A 24452-nucleotide genomic window follows, 5' to 3' on the forward strand; every position below is an offset into this window, starting at 1 on the left:
TTTTATCATGGCTTCTTTAAAATCTTTGTCAGATTTTTCTAAGATCTCTCTCATCTTGGTATTTCCATCTATTGATTGTCTTTTTAAAATTAAGTTTGAGATCTTTCTGGTTTTTGGTGTGATGAGCGACTCTATTGAAACATAGATATTTTCATGTTATGTTCTGATACTCTGTTTAGCTGGCTTTCTGTGACACCACTCTGGCAGAGCAATGGTGTGCTGCACTTTGTTACTGACAGATGGAGGTAGGAGTTCTGTTGGCTCCTCACATGATCTCCACGATTTGTTTGTCTGTTTTTTTATTTACTCATCCACTTGTTTCAGAGTATCCTATAATAAATGACTGTTGGACTATGCATTCAGGATTGGGACAGAGGTAGGACATCCAAAGAACAGCATACAGATGCTCAAGGACAAGGATGCTCTTTCAACTTCTGATTGTCTCTGGGCTTTTCAGCTAAGCAAAAAAGAGACATATTATTATTTAAAAGTAGAAAACATAGTACCTCTTTAGGAAGGTAAAGCTTTTCCTAGACCTGTTTTCTGAAAGAAATTCCCCAAGGGGATGTGTAAATGAGCCATCCTTGACAGGGATGGCTCATCTGAAGGCTCCTGTTAGTCACTGAAGGCTCCCGTTTGTCTGCGAGGGCTTGGACACCTCTCAGTGCTGGGCTAAGGGTGACTCCGCAAGGATGCCTGTGAACATAAGGGTGGTACTTCATGTGTAAATGTTTCTGATTCTCCATCTTGAACCCAATGTGGAATTTAAAGTGTTCATCTAGTTTTCTATGTGTTAGCTCTGGATACTACCACTGGGAGCTGTACTGGTGTAGTGGATTCGTGGTAGGCAACTTAATTTAGAGTTCAACTTAAGGCAACCTATGTTTAAGTGGAAGACCAGAATCCTTTGAATTATTTTCATCATGTAATTGTCTTGTAGGTACTTAAAAAAATCTCCTTAGTTGTGGAAATTTTCAAACATACACAGTAGAGAGAACTGTATAATGAAATACCACTTGCCCATTGCACATTTTAACTAGTGCTTTATCTTCCTCTGTAATAGTTCTATAAATGTATTACCTTTCATGAGTCATGTAAGCTGAGCAATTTTATTGAAACATTGTTTTTATTTTGAATTTCATTTCATAACATGAAAATAATGGATAGAGTTTTTCTTTCTGTCTAGGAAATGTGCTGCTGATAAGTATTGACTTCATAACTTTGTGTTAAAAAGTTTTATACAACGTTTACAGAGAGGCAGTATATTATGGTGGCTAAGAGTGGTCTGTCCCACGTGCCATACTTATCTGGTTGACCTTGGGCAAGTTCTCTGTGCCTCAGTTTCCTCTTCCATGAAATACACTTACAGTACTACCTCTTGAGGTGGCTGTGCGGGTTACCTAATATGTGTAAAGTGCTTAAAACTGTTTTTGGCACATATTAAGCACTCTGGTATTACCTATTATTATCATACATTTTATCAACTTTACAACAAACTATGCCCAAGATGCAGAGAGATTGGCTGTTTTCTTATCTTGTTTTCTAGATGTGAATGAACTGAAGGAGTGTCTTTCTGTGCTGGTTAAAGAGCAGCAAGCTCTGGCCATCCAGTCAGCCACCACCACCCTTTCAGCTCTGAGACTCAAGCAGAGGCTGGTCGTCTTGGAACGATATTTCATTGCCTTGAATAGAACGGTTTTCCAGGAGAATGTCAAAGTTAAGTGGAAAAGCAGCAGCATTTCTTTGCCTCCTGTGGACAAAAAAAGGTAATATATAATGAAGAAAGAATCCTGATACCAGCTAAAAATAAAATTTAGGCTATTTTGTTTAGGAAAGTTTAATTAAGGCTTTTAATATAGTCTCTCTTTTCATCTTATGAAATTTTATTCTTTCTTTCCCTTTTTGTATGTTTCATATAATCTGGAGAATGGCTTTGCCAGTTTGTTCACTTGGTAACAGGCTATGCTGTGTGATCTGTGCCATTATTTTAAAGATCCTTTTTTGTCAGTCTCTGTAGAAGCCAGCCAAAGGTTTAAATCAGCGTGTCTAAATTTGAAAATGGGATCTGAACATTATATTGTTTTCGTTTTGTTTTGTTTTGCTACTGGATAGGGAGTAGTCAGATTGTAATATTTAGTGCCTAACTAGTTCAGATGCTTCATTTTTTTCTTCCTAATGTGATTTTCTTATTCTTTTGCTACAAGAGATGCTTTCAGGCTTATGATTTTTTAATTTATTTTTTATTTTTTTTTATTTTATTGAGGTCATATTGGTTTATAACAGTGTATAATTTCAGGTGTACATTATTATATCTCAGTTTCTGTATAGGCTGCAGCGTGCTCACCACCAATAGTCTAGTTTTTTCTTGATGACATTTTTTTTTTTTTTGAATGGGGAAGATTCGCTGTGAACTAACATCTGTGCCAATCTCCCTCTGTTTTGTATGTGAGTTGCCACCTCAGCATGACTGATAAGTGGTGTGGGTCCGTGCCCAGGATCCAAACCTGCGAATCCAGACTACCAAAGTGGAATTTGCCAAACTTAACCACTACGCCACAGGGCTGGCCCCCTCAGGCATATGATTTTTAATATATTGTTATACATCAGCAGATTTTCTCTGAGGCATTAACTAACAGCCACTAAAATGCTTAAAGCTTGTGTAAAATTGTATTTTTCCAAAATGTAGCTATCTTCCAGATTTTTGTTCTCAGAAGGCTGGACTAAACAATTTACATATAGAACTCATATTTTATGTAGTTAAGAGAGTTGGTTTTATTTGATTGTAACATTGCCTTTTACTCTCTATACAACACATGGAAAGTCCAAGAGGCGGAAAGAAACGGGGAACTACCCTGAGATAAGAAGGGCTAAATGTAGCATATTTACTTATTTTTTTCTTTTTAAATCTAGTTGAAATCACATTACATGTCATATATTTTAGCAGCAGTTTTAAGATAAATCAAACCAAGTGAGAGAGGAAGATTCCTGCCTGTGATGATAGACAGTGGAACAGTTCTTTCTGTCCTTCTTGACTGGGTTATGGGTGGCCATCTGTGATGGTCATTGATCTGAGAGGGGTTCTGTGGATGTGGGTGGTAGATCCTAAGATTCTCTAAGCACTCCTTTATGTTTGTTGAATCAAACTGAATTCCCCAAGATGCAGAAGTGGCTGAAAGCCCAAGTGATTCTTCTCTGTGCTCTTTCCTTTGTGGTGAGATAGGGTTGATGGATTAATTGAAATCTATCTTTCATTAAATGGAGGAAATTCCTAAATTAAAAAAAAGTTATTTTAGGGGCCGGCCCGATGGCATAGCGGTTAAGTTCTCGTGCTCTGCTTTGGCGGCCTGGGGTTCCCAGGTTCGGATCCTGGGAGCAGACTGACGCACCGCTTATCAAGCCGTGTGTGGCAGCGACCCATATAAAGTAAAGGAAGATGGGCATGGATGTTAGCACCGGGCCAATCTTCCTCAGCAAAAAGAGGAGGTATTGGCAACAGATGTTAGCTCAGAGCTAATCTTCCTCACCCCCCAAAAAATTATTTTGAGATAATCGTGGATTCACAGGTAGTTATAAGAAATAGTACAGATAGATGCCCTTTCACCCAGTTTCCCCCAGTGGTAGCGATTTGCAAAACTAGTACAGTGTCCAACTAGGGTATCAACTTTGATACAGTTTACCTGTCTTACTCAGATTTCCTCAGTTTTACATGCTCTCAACTCTGTGTATGTGTATATTTCCATATGATTTTATCACAGGTATAGATTTCTATCACCACTGCCAGAGTCAGGGTACAGGACAAGGACCTTTGTTATAGGCACATTCACCTCCTTCCTCTCCCCTCAACCCCTGCCTTAACCTCTGGCACCCACTAGTCTGTTCTCTGAGTCTGTTATGTAACCGTTTTTGTTTTTGTTTTTGTTTTTTTTTTTTTGGTGAGGAAGATCAGCCCTGAGCTGACATCTGTTGCCAATCTTCCTCTTTTTTTGCTGAGGAAGATTGGCCCTGGGCTAACGTCTGTGCCCATCTTCCTCCATTTTATATGTGGGACGCCTGCCATAGCATGGCTTGATGAGCAGTACATAGGTCTAGTCCCTGGATCCGAACCTGTGAACACTGGGCCGCCGAAGTGGAGTGAGAAAACTTAAACACTGTGCGGCTGGGCTGGCCCCATATCATGTAACCCTTTGACGTTGGCTTTTTTCACTCAGCATTAGTCCCTTGAGATTCTTCCAAGTAGTTGCATGTATCACCGTGGCTGAGTATTCCACGGTATGGATGTACCACATTTGTAACCATTCAATGTTGAAGGACATCTTGGTTATTTACAATTTTTGAGGATTATTAATAGAACTGCTCTGAATATTAGTAGATAGGTTTTTGTGTGAACCTGACTTTATTTCTCTGGAATAAATGCCCTAGAAGTGCAGTTATTGGGTCTTACGTTTAGGTTTGTAAGACATTGCCATACTCTTTTCCCAGATAGCTGTACCATTTTACGTTCTCACCAGGCATGTGTGAGTGATCCAGTTTCTCCACATCCTGGTCAGCATTTGGTATTGTCACTTTTTAATTTTAGCCATTCTATTAGATGTGTAGTGATATCTCCTAAATTTTTGTAGATTTCTTTTTCTCAACTAATTGGATAGTGGTGGGTTTTACCTATTTTGTAGAACTAGCTGTGTGTTGGATAGTTGACTGGTGTGAATGGGAGTGGGTCCAAGCTATTTTTTTTTTTTCCCCTTGAATATCTTTAAAATAGAGAGCCACTTGTCGAAGATTTAGCAGTTGTTACACGGTACAAATTTAAGGCTGTTGGGATTTTTCTCCAGGGACAAGGTCACAATTGCCTAATGGGAGCCCCAGCTCATGCTTCTCCTGGAGCAGCTTTCTCAGAGGGCCCTTTGTCTAGGGTGCTCCTCCCACATCATCTGAATAAACTTAGCATGTGTTCTCTCTGTTTTAAAGACCACATGTCTTATTATACATCTGTATCTTGTAATGTTTGTGTTTCTCATTCAGAAATAAAATTTGTACCTCCTTTTTCCTGTATTCCAGGCACCCAGTCCTCTGCTTAGAGGCAGCCATGCATTACAGTTTCTTATGTCTCCTCATAGAGCTCCACGTGTATTGTTCAGGATTCACAGATACCTGTATACTAGCTGCCTCAGTTGGATCATCACCTCCTTCACTGCTTATTTCACTTGACGTTGTATTTTGGAGAGATCATTCCATATCATTACCCGTTTTTAGTAGCGTTTCTGCGTGATTATGAAAGCAAATTATAGTAAATTTGGAGAATACTGTGTATAGTAGAAATATTCAATAGTGTCAAGTTGAAAATAAAAGTATTGGTTATGCATGATTGAGTTTATATTGTCCACACATTTTTGTATTCTAGTATTTTTTAGGTTGATTTTTTTCTGTTATTTGTATAACTTTTTAAAAACATGCAAAATGAAACCATCTTATTAAATTAATGTATATAATACATTATATACATATATATACTGAAAAGCTTAAAAAGACACATGAGAATGATAATCACTAAATTCAAGAGAGGGTAACCTCAGCAGGGTGGGGATGAAAGGGAATAGGATAGTATGTGGGGCCTCCAAAGCCAGCAGTCATACAGGCCCGAAAAGGGAAAGATCCAGAGCAAGTACGACCAAGCGTTCCGATTCCACAGACCTGGCGCAGAGTCTCAGGCATTGGTCGTAGTCTCTGTGTGCTCCTCACTCACTTCACCTGCCTGTTCTTTACTACATGAGGTTTAATTCCACCATTTATGTATTTATCTGTTAATTTTCTGTTTACCATCTATCTCCCCCCAACTAATAATATCAGCTTTCAGAGATTTTTTTGAGAGCATTTTTACGAGTCATTTAAATGTCTTTTTCTTTTCCTTAAAGAGAAAACTTCCTTTACAAAGGACATTTGATAAAAGTGTTTGGGGGCCAGCCCTGTGGCCTAGTGGTTAAGTTTGGCACGCTCCGCTTTGGCAGCCCAGGTTCAGTTCTTGGGTGTGGACCTACACCACTCCTCAGCGGCCATGCTGTGGCAGCGACCCACATGCAAAATAGAGGAAGATTGGCACAGATGTTAGCTCAGGGTGAATCTTCCTCAGCAAAAAAAAAAGTTTTTAAAAAACGAAACTAAAAGTCACTTGTGATCCTGTCATCTAAAGAAACCCATTGATCGCATATTGGTACAAATCCTTTCATGTAATTTATTTTATTTTAGTATTTGCACATTCCTCTGACTGATCAGTTTCACAACCCTCATGTGTGTTGTCTGCAGTTCCCGGCCCACAGGCAAAGGGGTGGAAGGACTTGCAAGAGTCGGGTCCCGAGCAGCTCTCTCCTTTGCCTTTGCCTTCTTACGCAGGGCCTGGCGGTCAGGTACGTGTAGCATGGTGTTCTGTGTCCCTACCACATCAGGAGACTTAGGTTCTCCTCTCAGTTCTGCCACCACATGCCCTTGGGCCTGGGTGCTTGAGGCCTGGTAGCATCCCATATGCTTTCTGTGCCTTATTTTCCTTCTTTGCAAAGTGAGAGACTTCAGAGTCTGTTGGATCTTTCAGGTCTGTGCTTCTTTAAAAAAAAAAAAAAAGAGTGTGTATGCACACACATCTCAGGTAAACCACTGCAGTGCCTTAGTACTGATTTATTTTCTAGGAGAGCAAGAAGTTAGAATTGCTTGTGTGAGAGTCATAAAATAAAGAACTGACTTTGGGGCAACTGTGTTAAATTTGAGTTCTTGGGGTATCTCATTGAGAGGAAAGTGAGGGATTGAAAATGTGACAATGGTGTCCTCTCACGCTGAGGGGTAGGAGGCCTATCTGGGAAGGTGAAGAGAGCTTTGCTTGTCAGTGCTGCCCGAGGAGTGGGTGGCCTCCACTGATATGTATGTGTGCCCAGGGGAGGACGCAGACCTCTGCAGTGAGCTGTTGCAGGAGTCCCTGGATGCCCTGAGAGCCCTGCCTGAGGCCTCTCTCTTCGATGAGAGCACGGTATCCTCTGTGTGGCTGGAGGTGGTAGAAAGAGCAACCAGGTTCCTCAGGTCCGTCGTGACGGGGTGAGTTCTTTCTTTTCACATCTTACTGTGTGAACAGTTCCAGCATGCTTCAAAGTCTTGTCTCCCTTCTTCTCTTTAGAGCTAAGAAACTTAGTAGGTTGGTTCCTGGTGTGTGTTTCCAGGACATCCTCAGCTCTGTGATTCCAGTTCTTGGTTCTCAGCTTTTCAAATGTTTGATTTTTGATATTCTGATTGGACCCATGAAGCTGTCATATAGAATGGGATGGAAAACGAAAGATGCTTTTGTAATTTATTTTTTCCGGATATTTTATGATTCGGGGATCAGCCATTCCTGAAGTGTTTGAGCACCTATGTGTGCCTCTCAGTGAGAATGTGGATGCCACCATTCTGAATGATGGGTGTTATCTTAATAGACAATGTGGAATTAAAAAACTACTCAAGATCAAAATGTTTAAACCTACATCTAGTCTTTTCAGTGTAAAAAAAATTTGAATGTGAATCATTTTTCTGTAAGGAAAATCATGAACTCTGGTCTTGAGTCCTATGTATTTTTGTTAATGGTTTTTAAATTTAAAGAAAATGTATATAGTCAGTACAAAATTCAACAGCCAAGATAGGCTTAGAAGACAAGTGAGTCTCTTCCCATTCCCTTCACCAGTGGTCACTTCTATGCCCCTTCCAGCAAGGAGGGACACCTGTGGTCTCCATGCCAGTGGGCTGTGAATTTGGGTTCCCAGAGTGCTGGTGAAGGGATTGCCACGGGGTTAGGGCTAGGGGCCCTGAAAATAGGCTTGGAATTAATGTCAAAAGTTCAACTGTAATGGTGATGTTGGAGGAGCCTCCCTCTTCTGTCTTGGGTTAAGAAGACCTAGTATTTACTATTGAAGAACAAGGAAACTTTTTAATTACTGCTTTGATCAGAGATAAAAATAAGCATGGACATTTTTTGCCTATAGATTCTTAGGTGGTTTTAGAAATTGATTCTTCTCCAATTCTCTAGAGAAATATTGACATTCTAGTAGCCTTACATGTCTTTGAAACTGAAAACATATCTAAACATTTTTCTACTCATGGATTAAATAATGATATAAATAATTTTATGTTACGGAAACTTGGACTATATCTTCTAATGTAATCATCTTATAGTATCTGAATTAATACTTTTAATAAAAACATATCTTTACAAGTTAATTGTACACTTTAAAATCTCTGATTAAATTTGAGTAGCAAGTCTCAGAAACTTGATTCTAAATATTAAAAATGTATTTCTGCATGGGAGAGAGAACATAATTAACGAGGTTTTAGTGTTATCTTAAGCGTGTGCTGTCTTGAAGCTCTGACGTTACTTGGTTCCTTATCCACTGTTGTCATTTCAGGGATGTTCACGGAACGCCTGGTACCAAAGGGCCAGGAAGCATCCCCCTGCAGGACCAGCACCTGGCCCTGGCCATCCTGTTAGAGCTGGCTGTGCAGCGAGGCACGCTGAGGTGAGGTGCCATAGGCCAGGAGTACCTCATGCCTCTGTACCCAAACATCTGAATCATTTGTGATTGTAGGAAACGTGTGGTGTTCTGTAATCAAAGAACCCTGTCCCAGGACCCTCTCTTCTTTCAAACCTGTGTACACTTAGGTTTTCTTCACTTCCTTTTTTATGTTCCACTTTTAGTAGTCTAGGAACTGGTTTTCTTTCCTCTTAATTTTCTTCAAATAATTATTTTTATTCCATTAAGTTAAGGTCCTAGAAAGTCCCTGTAGAAAGTGCTGTTTGAGCTTCTTAACTGGTTTTATATTTCTCATCCACAGAAGGGAGAGGTCTTGTGCTAAAAGCTTGGTGTTGATTCATTGATTTTATTGCCAAGAATTGTTTTCATGGCATTATTTTAGTTTCCTTTCAAATCTAAAGTATTTCTTCAATTTTATTTAGCTGTCTGCTTTTATGTTTGACAGACTGTGGCAAAAAATGTTAACCTGTGTTTACTAGAGATTAAAGATATTTTCTCTTTCAGCCAAATGTTATCTGCTGTCCTGTTGTTGCTTCAGTTGTGGGACAGTGGGACACAGGAAACTGACAATGAGCGGTCTGCCCAGGGCACCAGCGCCCCCCTTCTCCCTTTGCTGCAGAGATTCCAGAGCATCATCTGCAGTAAAGACACCCCTCATACAGAGGGTGACACTCACGTAAGTATCAGAATGAGGCTTTGCATTTAAGTAGCTCTTTTCATTTCAGTTATCCTAAAAGAGTTAGACTTTTATAAGCAAGACCAGAGCACATGTCTGGTGGCAGTGGTTGTTTCTAGGAGGGAGGGTGTATTTGGTGGTTACAACAGTGAGTCAGATGTGGGACAGGTGTGGGAGGTCATGGGGTGAGTTACAGTTGATGCGGCAGAACATCACACAAGCACCTTAGGATTCTTTGAAGCAACTAAGGATTGGCCAGAGCTTGCTCTGTTCTACAGACCCTGGGCTCTGTTTGTTCTTAATTGTGTATACTTAGTAGGAGGAATGTATTTGTTGATATTTATCAATTTGTACTCTTTGAGAGACCCATCTGCTGCCTTGTTGACCACGCAGGTTTCTTTCTGCTGAACTTGAGCCATTGAGCCTTTGTGTTTATGGCTTTAGTACTTGCATGTTCCCAGCAGCCACTTGTGTCGTGCTTTGGCTGTGATGGGGAGTGAGTTTAAGATGCAGTGGAAGGTGTAAAGAAGGCATGCTCACTTTCACAAGGGAGCGAGTTAGTAGAGGCATGAAGATGGGTAAAGATCCTGGTGATAGTTCAGGAACAAAGCGTGCGAGTCAAGCAGTTCCTTATGAGCGCTTGCAGTGATAACGGGGCAGGGGTGAGAGGGCAGTGCAGAAGTTGAGGCTCACCTGGAGAGGGAAGGAGCATGTGTCCGGTTCAGAGGAGGTGCTCTACTGTGAGGTCTCACTCTGTCCACATTGAAAGTGCGCATGCATGCAGTTGCCTAGTGGGTAATGCTTATTTGTTTTGACCCTGCTTAGAGGAGCCAGGTTAGTCTTCCTCCTCCATATGCCATTTATGGAGCAGATCTCAGATCAGTGAGCACCATCTCTGTGGACAACACAGACCCAAGTCTGAAATGCATATTTTTTTTTTTTTATTGATGTTTTAATGGTTTCTAACATTGTGAAATTTTGGGTTGTACATTTTTGTTTGTCCATCACCATATATATGACTCCCTTCACCCCTTGTGCCGACCTCCCACCCCCCTCCCCCCACCCTCACTGCCCCTGGTAACCACAGTCCAGTTTTCTCTGTCCATGTGTTGGTTTATATTCCACATATGAGTGAGATCATACAGTGTTTGTCTTTCTCTTTCTGGCTTATTTCACTTAACATAATACGCTCCAGGCCCATCCATGTTGTTGCAAATGGGACGATTTTGTCTTTTTTTATGGCTGAGTAGTATTCCATTGTATATATATACCACATTTTCTTAATCCAATCGTCAGTCGAGGGACACTTAGGTTGCTTCCACTTCTTGGCTATGGTGAATAATGCTGCAATGAACATAGGGGTGCATAAGCCTCTTTGGATTGTTGATTTCAGGTGCATTGGATAGATTCCCAGTAGTGGGATGGCTGGATCATAGGGCATCTCTATTTTTAATTCTTTGAGGAATCTCCATACCGTTTTCCATAGAGGCTGCACCAATTTGCATTCCCACCAGCTGTGTATGAGGGTTCCTGTTTCTCCACATCCTCTCCAACATTTGTTGTTTTTTGTCTTGGTGATTATAGCCATTCTAACGGGCGTGAGGTGGTATCTTAGTGTTGTTTTGATTTGCATTTCCCTGATGATTAGTGATGTTGAGCATCTTTTCATGTGCCTATTGGCCAGCTGTATGTCTTCCTTGGAGAAGTGTCTCTTCATTTCCTCTGCCCATTTTTTGATCGGGTTGTTTGTTTTTTTTGTTGTTCAATTGTGTGAGTTCTTTATATATTATGGAGATCAACCCCTTGTCAGATGTATGTTTTGCAAATATTCTCTCCCAGCTGGTTGGTTGTCTGTTCATCTTGATTCTGGTTTCATTTGTCTTATAAAAGCTCTTTAATCTGATAAAGTCCCCCTTGTTTATTTTTTCTTTAGTTTCCCTAGTCTGGGTAGGCATGTCATCCGAAAAGATTCCTTTAAAACCAATGTCAAATAGTGTGTTGCCTATATTTTCTTCTATGAGTTTTATAGTTTCAGGTCTCACCTTCAGGTCTTTGATCCATTTTGAGTTAATTTTTGTGAATGGTGATAGCACATGGTCCACTTTCATTCTTTTGCATGTGGCTGTCCAGTTTTCCCAACACCATTTATTGAAGAGACTTTCCTTTCTCCATTGCATGTTCTTAGCACCTTTGTTGAAAATTAGCTGTCCGTATATGTGTGGTTTTATTTCTGGGCTTTCAATTCTGTTCCATTGATCTGTGTGTCTGTTTTTGTACCAGTACCATGCTGTTTTGATTACTGTTGCTTTATAGTATGTTTTGAAGTCAGGAATTGTGATGCCTCCTGCTTTGTTCTTTTTCTTTAGGATTTCTTTAGCTATTCGGGGTCTTTTGTTGCCCCATATAAATTTTAGTATTCTTTTTTCTATTTCTGTGAAGAATGTCATTGGGATTTTGATTGGGATTGCATTGAATCTGTAGATTGCTTTAGGTAATATAGACATTTTAACTATGTTTATTCTTCCAATCCACGTGCATGGGATATCTTTCCATTTCTTTATGTCATCGTGGATTTCCCTCAATAATGTCTTGTAGTTCTCATTGTATAGGTCCTTCACCTCCTTGGTAAGATTTATTCCTAGGTATTGTGTTCTTTTTGATGCAATTGTAAATGGTATTATCTTTTTGAGCTCTCTTTCTGTTAGTTCATTATTAGCATATAGAAATGCAACTGATTTTTGTAGATTGATGAAATGCATATTTTTTTTTTTTTTTTTTTTTTGTGAGGAGATCAGCCCTGTGCTAACATCCGCCAATCCTCCTCTTTTTTTTTTTGCTGAGGAAGACGGCCCTGGGCTAACATCCGTGCCCATCTTCCTCCACTTTATATGGGACGCCGCCACAGCATGGCTTGCCAAGCAGTGCGTCAGTGCGCGCCCGGATCCGAACCAGCGAACCCCGGGCCGCCGCAGCGGAGCGCGCGCACTTAACCGCTTGCGCCACCTGGCCGGCCCCTGCATATTTTTAAATAAATATTAGAAAAAGAGCATTGAACAGAGTGGCTCACTGTGTTGGCCTTTCTTGTGTGTGGGGTACCTCATGAAGCACGTCACCTAAGTTGTCACTGTGTCTAGTCCCAGGATGCCAAGGCTGGTGGTGGAGCAGGGCCTGCCCGGGCCCTGGGTCTGAACCCCTGGGACTACTGCTTTTTAGTATATAAGTGGTTGCTAACCTATTGCGGTAAAGATCTACTATTTCTCTGATTTTGTCTACCTACTTTTCTCCTTCCTCCAAGCTTTGTGTTCCGTTTCTTTTCTTTTTTTCAGGCCTGAGGGCCTTCTTGAGTATTTCTTGTAGTGGGGGTCTCGTGGCCATGAACTCCCTTAGCTTTTGTTTATCTGGGAGAGTTACTATTTCTCCATCATATTTGAAGGATATTTTTGCTGGATAGAGTATTCTTGGCTGAAAGTTTTTGTCTTTCAGTATTTTGAATATATCATTCCAGTCTCTTCTAGCCTGAAAAGTTTCTGTTGAGAAATCCGCTGAGAGCCTGATGGGAGTTCCTTTGTACGTTATTTTTTGTTTTTGTCTAGCTGCCCTTAATATTGTTTCTTTGTCGTTGACCCTGGCTAGCCTTACCACTAGGTGTCGTGGTGAAGGCCTTTGTCTGTTAATATATATAGTTGTCCTGTTGGCTTCGCTTACTGGTATTTCCTGCTCCTTCCCCAGATTTGGGAAATTCTCAGCTATTATTTCCTTGAATAGGCTCTCTGTTCCTCTTTCCCTCTCCTCTCCCTCAGGAATACCTATAATTCTTATGTTACATTTTCTAATAGAGTCAGATATTTCTCGGAGTCTTTCTTCATTTCTTTTTAGTCTTAGTTCTCTCTCCTCTTCCATCTGGAGTATATCTGTATTCCTATCCTCTAAAGTACTAATTCTTTCCTCCATATTGTCAGCTCTGTTCTTTAAAGATTCCAGATTCTCCTTTATCTCCTCCATTGTGTTCTTCATCTCCATCAGCACTGATTGGTTTTTCTTTATGATTTCAATCTCTTTTGTGAAGAAACTCCTAATCTCATTTAATTGTTTGTCTGTGTTGTCTCGTATTTTGTTGAGTGTTTTTATGGTAGCTATTTTGAAATCTCTGTCATTTAGTTTATGGATTTCTGTGTCTTCGGGGTTGATTTCTGGATGCTTGTCATTTTGTTTCTGGTCTGGTGATTTCATATATTTTTGCATTGTGGTTCCTGTGTTGGTTTTGTTTTTCCTTATCCTGGAAGTCTCTGGTTGCCATTTCCACCTGCCGCCACTGTCTGGTGGTAAAGGGCTGTGTAGTCTAAGCCCCCTGCGCTCTGCCCTGGTTTTTCTGCTGCGATCCGCAGTTTTGTTTTGTTTTTTCCCGCTGCGATCCACGGGTCCAGTCGTTTGATCAGGTCTGCCTCGGATCGCTAGGTCTGCTCTGGTCGGTTGAGCTGTAGAGTCCGGGTTGCGGGGAGGGGGGAGCTCTCTCTTTTGCCCTCTGGGTCCCTGACGTGGGAGGCTTCTCGTTTGCCCCTCTTTATCCGCTCTCTGGGGTGCTCAGATGTTGATGGTAGCCCTGTGGCTCCTCTGAGTCCTCTGTGCGGGAGTTTCCCACTGGCTGAGAGAGCCCGAAGAGCCACGGTTTCCCCGCCGAGGGCCGCCCCTCCGCCCTCTCTGGGAGCCGCGTGGACCGGGATCGCTGATCTGATGGGGAGGGAGAGGAGTTCTCCTTACCTCTCCCCACTTCCTCCGGGGGCCCAGCACGTTTCACTCTCAGATGTGTGGCAGTGTGGATCCCTCCGCTCTAGGTTTTCACTGTCTGGGATTCCGTTGTTGGTCTGTGACTGTTGCTTTTGTTGTATCTTGTCGGGGGAAGAGTTCACAGGAAAGCTCACTCCGCCATGATGCTCAATGATAATCTGGGACTACTGCTTTTTAGAGGTACAAATTTGATTTTGCAGGTCTTTTCTGGAAAGACTTAGCCATTCCATTATAAAGTTGCAGCCTAATTTTTTTTTTATCGCTTGGCAGTCTCTGATGATAATAAGGCTATTCTGCCTTTAGAGGAGTTAGAATTATTACTTAATGGGCAAATAAAATTAGGTTCTCTTCAGAGTGGGCATTTATAAAAATATAAGTGGTTTTTGTTTTCAGTTTTCCAAGCCAGGTTTAGGTACAATGCTGTGTTCCCAGGAAGCTTGCTCTGTGTTCTTCCAAGGGTCTTTGGGGCAGTGAGCCTGCAGGGTGCTGGGCGGTGTCATTGACCTGTGTGAAGTTGGCACATGGGTGATGAATGTATGCAGTTGTACAGCAAGTGTGTAAGTGTATAGGTGTGCAGTGCCAATGCATCAGCAGCATTTCTCATTTGATGGCCCAAAGGAGCAGATTTACAGATAATGTATTAACTGTGAATACCAAAATATAAAGAGCGGTTAGAGCTCACTTTGATTTTTTCCGCTGTTTCTGAAGATGCTTGTGTACTTTTCTTTTCTAGCTTCTGTCCGGCCCCCTGAGCCCCAATGAGAGTTTCCTGAGGTACCTTACTCTTCCACAAGACAATGAACTCGCGATTGACCTACGACAAACTGCGGTTGTTGTCATGGCCCATTTAGACCGCCTGGCTACTCCCTGTATGCCGCCTCTGTGTAGCTCTCCAACATCTCATAAGGTGTGTGTGATAGTGATGCTTATTCTTTGTATGTTCTACAGTTATACCACTCCTAGATTCTCATTCTGCACTTGTGTGGAGACTCACTTCTCTGGTATTAAGGGTGGAGCTGGCTTACAGCTTTTAAACACGTATACAGTTTCAGGTGTTGTCAGTGGTCAGAGCGAGTGATGAGCAAGCTGAGGTGCACAGGGTTAAGGACCCAACCTGGTGTCCCAGGTTCCATATTCAGGAGGCACACCCACAGAGAGCTCTCCTTTATCCACACAACCACATGCCACCCTGCCTTCCCAGGGAGGTTCCAGTGCCTTTTTTGTACACTAGGAGTGCTGAATGTGGGCTCTCTATAATGATGCTAGTTATAGCAGTGACAACACTAATTACATGTGTAGAGAGCCTGCCGGTGCACACTCACTGAGGACCTCACACACGGTCGCATCCGGTCATCATAGCATTGCCCTATTGTATCGATGGGGAAATGGCCGTGAGCTTTGAGAGGCAGTGAACTTTGCCATGGTCACACAGAATAATCCTGGTTTTGAATCCAGGTTTTTCTAACTTTTTATTTTTAACATGAACAGTATTTATTTCATTTTACAGTCATTTATTTTTTCTAAATAAGTAATAAATTCCCATCGTTCAAAAATCAAAATTAAATGCAAAGACATGCTTTCTTGCCCATTATCTACCCAGTTTTTCACCTGCTGCTTCTCACTTTTCTAGTTTCTTATGTGTCCTTTCACTGTTCTCTGGAATGAGTATATTAGTGGTAGCTTGTTTTTTTCACTAAACGGTATGTACTGAAGAGCTTTCTGTATCAATAAATAGAGCTTCTCCCTTATTTATTTTTTTAAAAACTATTTTATTGAGGTCATATTGGCTTATAGCATTGTGTGCGTGTCAGGTGTACATTATTATATTTCAGTTTCTGTATAGACTGCATTGTGTTCACCACCAATAGACTAGTTTCCATCGGTCACCATTCATATGAGCCCGTTTACCCCTTTTCCTGTCCCTCCACCCCTTCCCCGCTGGTAACTACCAATCTGTTCTCCTTATCTGTGTGTTTATCTTCCACATATGAGCGAAATCATATGGTATTTGTCTTTCTCTGTCTGACGTATTTCGCTTAGCACAATACTCTCAAAGTCCATCCATGTTGTCATAAACAGCATGATTTTTTCTTTTTTTGTAACTGAATAGTATTCCATTGTGTTTGTGTGTGTGTGTGTATACCACATTTTCTTTATCCATTCATCTATTGATGGGCCCTTGGGTTGCTTCCATGTCTTGGCTGTTGTGACTAATGCTGTGATGAACATAGGGGTGCATGTATCTTTTTGAATTATTGATTTCATGTTCTTTGGATAAATACCGAGGCTACTCAGATAAGGGAAACAAAAGAAAAAATAAACAAATAGGACTACATCAGGCTAAAAAGCTTCTGCACAGCAAAGGAAATCATCAACAAAATGAGGGGCCAGCCCCGTGGCTTAGCGGTTAAGTGCGCGTGCTCCGCTGCTGGCGGCCTGGGTTCGGATCCCGGGCACGCACCGACGCACTGCTTCTCCGGCCATGCTGAGGCCACGTCCCACATAACAGCAACTAGAAGGATGTGCAGCTATGACATACAACTATCTACTGGGGCTTTGGGGGGGAAAAATAAATAAATAAAATCTTTAAAATAAAACAAAAACAAAAAACAAAATGAAAAGACAACCCACCAACTGGGAGAAAATATTTGCAAGTCTTATATCTGACAAGGGGTTAATTTCCGTTTATTTTTTTAAAGCAGCTCAGTATTCCATGTGTGGATGTATCTTGATTTTTTAACCAGTCTCCTATTGGTGCACACTTATGTTGCCAGAAGTTTGCTGCTCAAATGGTGCTGCGATGACTAACCTTGTACCTTTGTTCCTCTGTGTATGCGCACATGCGCCAGCAGTGACGTACCTGACATGGGTGGACCCATTAGCTGATTATCACAAAATTGCTCACATGGCTTGATCCCTCTCACCCTCTCACAGTAGGGACACCTGTCTCCTAGCCTTGTGCTTAGGCTTTTGGGTTTCTGCCTGTTAATGGCACAAAATGGTAATCTGATAATGGTTTCGGTATTTTAAAATATGTTTAAGGTCTACTTGTACTACTTTTCAAGGCTCTGTTAAAATGAAATGCTGTAAAAAAAATAACCTCTTTAGTCACTTACCTTACCTGTTAAGTGAGATAATATGGAATGTTATGGGTTATTTTGATGTTTTGAATCAGCTCCTTTCTTTACTTGCTTTGTTTTTATCTTACAGTATCTCAGTGTTGCTCCTAGCATTAATTATTCTTTCTTTTGGCTAAGAAAGGCATTTTTTTGCTGCTGGAAAAAGAAAAAGTTGACTTAATTTGTTATCTTACAGGGATCATTGCAAGAAGTCATAGGTTGGGGTTTAATAGGATGGAAATACTATGCCAATGTGATTGGTCCAATTCAATGTGAAGGCCTTGCCAACCTGGGGGTCACGCAGATCGCCTGTGCAGAGAAGCGCTTCCTGATCTTGTCGAGGAACGGCCGCGTGTACACGCAGGCGTACAACAGTGACACGCTGGTGGGTGTTCTGGGACGTGTGCCCGAATCGCTTCCCTTGAGGGTGGATTCTCTACTGTGGATGCTATAGAGATCTAGTCTTTCTTTAAATCGTTTGATTTCTAAGCGTCTGTTCGTTGTATATTATTAGTCATGTTTTAATAATCTCAGTCATCATCATTATTGTCAAGATTTTGTGGCAGAATTTCTTAGTTGTTAAGATCAGGAACTCCTTACAGTGACACTCATTGCCCATCACGATTCCCTATGGAAACTGACTTGCCAGGTGCAAACTCATTTGACTTTGGGGTCTGGGCAGTAACAAATGAGGGAATTGGGCCTCGTGGGGATGATGGCAGATTGGGGCGTGCATATTCCTGCTAAAGGAAGGTGCTCTTCACCTTGAGCTGTGCATTTCCGTTGTGCAGGGGCAGCCTAGTCATGCTGCAGACTGCTTGTAGGCTGCCTACCATGCTGTCAGTGCTGGGCAGGGCTGCTGGACAACTGGCCTGGCAACCACCAGAGACTCACGTTCTTTCAGTTCAAGAAAGATTTGTTAAAGCAAGATACACAATTGCGGGGAGAGTCATAGTGTTTTTGTTGTCTTTGGACTGCTTACTAATTTTTGTCTTATTTTTACCCTTTTAGGCCCCACAGCTTGTCCAGGGTCTTGCCTCCAGAAACATTATAAAAATTGCTGCCCATTCCGATGGTCACCACTACTTGGCTTTGGCAGCCACTGGAGAAGTGTACTCCTGGGGCTGCGGGGATGGCGGACGGCTGGGCCACGGGGATACTGTGTATGTACGGCCCATTCCTGTAACTGACACCCTCCCTTTTGTGTTGCTGTATCCAAAATAGGGTGGGAAAGAAAAGCGTGGCTAGGTGTTTTCCAGCTGCTAAGATGTGTAGGGCTAGGATGGAGAGGGCTACCAATGTGTGTCAGCCCTGGGTGACACCGCAGGAGCTGTCCCTATAGCACAGAGGGTGACATCAATTGGCATTTGCACTCTTCTCCCCCAGCTTCAACACCGCCAGCTTTTGCTGCTCCTGTTATAGCTACACATATCACACCTCCACCATGGAGTTTTCTAAAGCAAATCCCACACTACTGTTCCTTCATTCATAGACACTTCAATATGTCTCTATCAGATAAGGTCCCCTCTTCCTAGAGGCATATCATTTTCACAGATACAAAAGTCAACAGTTTCTTAATATCCTATTTTGTGGAAGGTTTTGTTCATTGTGAGAGACCAGAAATTAAACAGAAAGTCGTTGTTCTAAATGCAAGGTTATAAAAACGGAGAGTTGCGATAGCTGCCACGCAGCGATGGGAACCCTTTTATACCTTGCTGTTGTGAGTGGAGCCTGGTGAAGAAAACTTTGGCCTTAGGATCAAGTTGAAGATGCAGCCACTGCAAGGGTGTCAGGGCCATGAGCAGGGGTGGGCAGCCGCAGAGTCAGTAGGAGACTGGCCCGTTCTCACTTCGGGGTGGGAATGGACATCTGCTGGACGAATCCCAAACCATGAAAAAAGCAAAGTGATGCATACCATGTGTTAGCATTCAGCAGAAATATTCCGAACTTGACAGTGAGTGTTGTAAGGGATTCAGACAATTGTGGTAAAATGATAGTGAAAAACAAAGGGGTGATAAGTACAGCATTTAGAATAGTTGTTACTCTCAGAATGGAAGGGGGTGGGGTTGGCATAGAGCAGTCAGGACTTGAAAGCGTTGAGGTACAGGATGGAGGCGTTGGTCTTTTTAACATTCTTATGTTATTTATAATTTAGTATGCATAAAGTATTTCATAATAAAACAATACTCAGTGGAGATTAAGTGCTAGATTGAGTAACTTGTTCGTTGCTGGAGGAGTTGAGGGAAGGAATAGAGATCAGTGCAAATGACCGGAGTTGGAGAGAAACTTTGTGGGAGTTGAAACTTGAGCTGAACAGAAGGGAGAAGTGCTACAAGAGTAAGTGGTTTGGCTGTCCCTGTGCCCATGTGTGCTCCTGCCTCTGTGCACTAATTTATTTTGCAGAGTGGTGGGTCAAAGTGAGTAAACCATGTCTTTAGAGAGACTAGAGTGAGTGTTACCAATCACAGTAAACATATTCTGGATTATAAGCATGGGGTATTTAGCTAATTTTGAAAGTGAAGAATCAACCAGTAAGACTTTTCTACCCAATTAATCCTTACTGCCTCCTGCTTTTTATTTGTAAAATATAAATTGCAGTGTGATTAGTAAACATTGCTCCTTCTTTTCCTCCTCATTTATTTAACAAATATGTATAAATTTTAACCATCTCTGTGAGGTTTACAAATCCATCAGTTTTAGGTGTACAGTATGATGAGTTTCGGCAAATGCATACTGTTGGGGAAGCACCACAACTGAGACACAGAGCATTTCCATTGCCCCCGCTACTTTCTTTGGATCCCTTTGCAGTCACCCCTGCTCTCCACCTCCAGCTCCTGGCAACTACTGATCTGCTGTCTGTTACTATGTGGTATTTTGTTTTTGTCTCTTTCACTTAGCAGCGTTCCTGAGCTTCAGCTGAATTGTTGTGAGTAGTTCCTTCTTCCCTGTTGCTGGGTGGTCTGTTTATGGATGGACCACCATTTTGGGCTACTGTGAACAAAGCTGCTGTGGACTTGATTGTGTGTGTCTTTAACAGACACTGTTTTGATATTCCTGCTGAATGTCATGCTTGGCATTGGATGCTTGTTTAACCAAAAATCATGGAAGCGTTATGGGTTTGAATTCTGTATTCCTTAATTATTTCATAAGACACCTGAAAGGCAAAACTGTCTTGATGCTCTGGTACTTTATTTCTGAGAGTGAGTTTTCTTTGCTAACACTAATAGGAAATTCTTAGAAGGGCATTCACGTTTGTTCCCTTTCTCTCCACAGGCCTCTGGAGGAGCCTAAGGTGATCTCTGCTTTCTCTGGAAAGCAGGCCGGGAAGCATGTGGTGCACATTGCATGTGGAAGCACATACAGTGCAGCCATCACTGCTGAGGGGGAGCTGTACACCTGGGGCCGAGGGAACTACGGCCGACTGGGCCATGGTACGTCTGCTCTGAGCCAGCTCAAGCATGCAGTGCGAGGGCGCCTCTTATGAAGGACTTGTGGTAATGATAGTCCTATCTGTTTGAAGGCTCCAGTGAAGACGAGGCCATTCCAATGCTGGTAGCTGGGCTTAAAGGACTGAAGGTCATCGACGTGGCGTGTGGGAGTGGGGACGCTCAAACCCTGGCCGTAACTGAGAACGGTACGTGGGGCTCATACTGCCCTGGGCAGGTTCTTGGGACGAGGAGGACTGCTCCCCTGGAGGGAGCGAGGGAGTAGAGTGAACCTCATCTTCCATCTTTAAGTGGGTGTGCACCTCAGTGTTCTCAGGAAAGGTCCAGAAGTTACAGGACTTGTAGCTGCCGTTGCCTGGAGCCCGAGAGCTAGTTAGTGGCTATCATCCTTCCTATTTGAGCATTTTATGTTTTAGCAGAAAATGAGAGTTAAAATTGAATGATTGACTTTCTCAGTGATTCCTGGCATTTCCTAATGCTGAGCCCTGCTTGACTTCCTGTGGAAAATCCTGCTTAGTCTGTGTATATTCCACAGTATGATACTGCATTGTGTACTTGTTTTTAATTTAGTTTTGTGTTTGTGTTCATTAGTGAGATTGTACTCATTTTACATTTTTTGAGGGTGCATTTATCAGATTTGATGGTTAGAATCAAGTTGATTTTTTAAAACTGTTTGTCAGTATTGTGGGTATCTGTCCTCAGAGTCGTGGGGTCTGTCTGTCAGAATCACTGGGGAGCCTCTCAGCCTACATTCTCTCGCAGAAGTGGAATGGCAGATTGGCAATTGACTGACTTCTGGGCGTGTCTTTGGTGAGAGATCAAAGATCATTTCAGACACCTTCATGTCCACAGAGGCCTCCCTCACTGAAGGGATAGACATAGAGTCATCTTCCTTCTGCTTCTCTCAGTCTTAGAGAAAAGATGGTTTCCTCAGTCGTCTGAAAGATCTCTTCTTCTGGTGTGAGGATGGCCAGCAAGTGCCATCTTGTTGTTGTTGTGTCCATTATCGAGTGATTGATATATTTTACAAAACTCTTAACCAGGAAGTCTTTTCTTAAATAAGTCTTCTTAGGATTTGTTCTTGCATTCTTTGTGTGAAACTGCTATGTAAGTAAAACCACTTGGTGATGGGTTGACTAAATTGCCTTGACTGGGGACTATGCATGCTGTTTACTTCATACCCATGTTTCTCTGGTGCAGATGTCACAGGGAAATGTCCCTGTGATGCTACATGATTATTTTTTGAGACGGCTGTTACAGTAGAGCATCCTGGCCTGTGCAGTCTGGCCCTGGGTGACAGGCTCACTGAAAACATTGGTGAAAGTGAGGATTGCTAGCTGGGCTATGTGAACAATAGGCGTTTTAGCTAAAGCATATAAGTGGTGCGCACACTCTCTGATATTTGTGCATGGGTCTGCTGAGTTGAGCATTGCTGTGTTTCTTTCCTTGACCACCTACTAGCGTATCGTCTGCAATATCAGTTTAGATCAGGGGTTGGCTGTTTTTGCAAATGACTTGTATTGGAACACAGCCATGCCAGCTTGCTTACATATTGTCTGTGGCTGCTTTCTTGCGACAATGACACAGTTGAGTAGTTGTGGCAGAGATGGTATCACCCACAAAGCCTAAAAATACTTAACGTCTCATCTTTAAGAAATAGTTTGCTCATCTTTGAATTATATTATTTATAATTTTATTTATTTATTTTTCCCCCAAAGCCCCAGTAGATAGTTGTATGTCATAGCTGCACACCCTTCTAGTTGCTGTATGTGGGATGCGGCCTCAGCATGGCCGGAGAAGCGGTGCGTCAGTGCGTGCCCGGGGTCCGAACCTGGGCTGCCAGTAGCAGAGCACGCGCACTTAACCGCTAAGCCACGGGGCCGGCCCTGAATTATATTATTTAAAATAGAGGGGAAACTTAATCACTTATGGAGCAATCTGATTTCTTTTCTCATTTTCTACGATTTTAGCCTACACCTAATTTAGCAGGTTTTTCTTTTTTAGCAATTCATTTTAATTGAGTTTTTACGAAGTATTCAGCTTAGTTTTCAAAGTAAAAAAAACCCGCACATTTTTACGATTTTATTTTATTTCTGTATGTAATATTTAATTAAATTACACTAACAAATGTTATTAGGAATAAATACATTGTATGGTTGACTCGTGGTCAGCGTGATGGAACAGAGTGTCCAGGCAGCCCTGATAGTGGCTGGGGAGCTGCAGTGGTGTGCCATGGGCCCAGTTCCGGTTTGTGTGGAGGCAGTGGAGTTTTTATTTTGTGTTCAGTTCCTACTTGAAGCAGTATCATTGAGCCCAAACTATAAGGGTCAGGACTTTATTATTCATTTATAGTTAAAACAAAAAGAAAACCCAGCTTTCCTTTTCTTAATTGCTTCTACATCAACCTGAAGTCTAAACTAGATTTCACTTGGTCAGTAACCATCTGTGTAGTGCTAACGGTATACATTAGTGGTGTAGATTTTGTGTGTTTTGGGGTGTGTTTATTATTTTCAGCCATTTAAAAGTTCCCTTAAGGTGTATAGTTATTTTTACTTCAATATATTTGTATTTTTTAGGTCAAGTATGGTCTTGGGGAGATGGTGACTATGGGAAATTGGGCAGAGGAGGTAGTGATGGCTGCAAAACTCCAAAGCTGATTGAAAAGCTTCAAGACTTGGATGTCGTCAAAGTCCGATGTGGAAGTCAATTTTCTATTGCTTTGACCAAAGATGGCCAAGTTTACTCATGGGGAAAGGGTGACAACCAGAGACTTGGTCACGGAACAGAGGAACATGTGCGTTATCCCAAACTCTTGGAAGGCTTGCAAGGTGAGTGCAAAATATAAACTTTTAAAACCGTTTGAGGCAGTTTCTTTAGTCTTTTAAAGTTTGCAGTTTTTTCTTTTCTTCACCTGACATTCCATGAATGACCAGTCATTAGAAGCTGTCACTCACATTTTGATAGGTATAGATAAGAAATGGAAAGTGGATTGTCTGTATTAAAAAATGGCCTAGAATTATTCTCACCAAATGTAATTTGAAACACATTCAGTTTTACTAATATTGGAGAGTTCTTTTTGTGGCAGGCACCCATTCATCACTGAGTAAGCTGGCCTCAGTGAGATTAGCTTTTGTTTGGTGAGGTCACCGGTAATTGCACTCTAGACATCACTAAGGCTATGGATATGCATGGTGCTGTGGGAGCACGGTGGGAGATGGGATTGGGTCTGCCTGGTGTGGTCTCATTTGAACTCATCCTTGATGGGTGGATCCTCCTTGTTTGGTTTCAAGGGCATTCAGCCTGCATTCTAGGTAGAGGGGATGAATGGGAACCAAGCACCTTGCGGGTGCTTTCCAAAGTGTGGGAGAGGTTGGTGATAGGTGTATCAAGTGGGGCTGGTAGTGCCTGATCTCAGGGGTGGGCAGACTCTTTTTTTATTTATTTTATTTATTTATTTTTTGTGAGGAATATCAGCCCTGAGCTAACATCCATGCCAGTCCTCCCCTTTTTGCTGAGGAAGACTGGCCCTAGGCCAGCGTCGGTGCCTATCTTCCTCCACTTTATGTGGGATGCCGCCACAGCATGGCCTGACAAGTGGTGCATCGGTGCGCACCCGGGATCCGAACCTGGGTCGCCAGCAGTGGAGCGCACGCACTTAACCACTACGCCACGGAGCTGGCCCCCAGACTCTTTTTTAAAGGACCAGATTGTAAGCATTTTGGGTTTAAGGGCCATACGATGTCTGTCCCAACTCCTCAATTCTGTTGTAGCCCAAAAGCAGACATATACAATATGTAAATAAATGAGTCTGGCTGTGCCCCAATACAACTTTGTTCACAAAAACACGCCTTAGGCTGCATTTGGCATGAGGGATGAAGTTTGTTGGATC

The 24452-nt window shown here is 42.1% G+C and overlaps 1 protein-coding gene across 10 annotated transcripts in view; it reads left to right on the plus strand.

Annotated features, from left to right (window-relative positions):
• Positions 1–24452, plus strand: part of HERC2 (HECT and RLD domain containing E3 ubiquitin protein ligase 2) — a 229527-nt gene that overhangs the window by 52917 nt on the left and 152158 nt on the right. For all 10 annotated transcript variants that reach the window (XM_058542234.1, XM_058542239.1, XM_058542230.1 and 7 more), the window contains 11 exons: positions 1547–1766; positions 6298–6398; positions 6918–7074; positions 8412–8522; positions 9042–9213; positions 14732–14905; positions 17314–17502; positions 18129–18280; positions 20391–20548; positions 20638–20751; positions 23140–23391. In XM_058542234.1, coding sequence (XP_058398217.1) covers positions 1547–1766; positions 6298–6398; positions 6918–7074; positions 8412–8522; positions 9042–9213; positions 14732–14905; positions 17314–17502; positions 18129–18280; positions 20391–20548; positions 20638–20751; positions 23140–23391 — 1800 coding nt within the window. The remainder of the gene's footprint in view (positions 1–1546; positions 1767–6297; positions 6399–6917; positions 7075–8411; positions 8523–9041; positions 9214–14731; positions 14906–17313; positions 17503–18128; positions 18281–20390; positions 20549–20637; positions 20752–23139; positions 23392–24452) is intronic.

Source organism: Diceros bicornis, chromosome 5 (assembly GCF_020826845.1).
Source record: "Diceros bicornis minor isolate mBicDic1 chromosome 5, mDicBic1.mat.cur, whole genome shotgun sequence".
In the NCBI taxonomy this organism is placed as follows: Eukaryota; Metazoa; Chordata; class Mammalia; order Perissodactyla; family Rhinocerotidae; genus Diceros; species Diceros bicornis.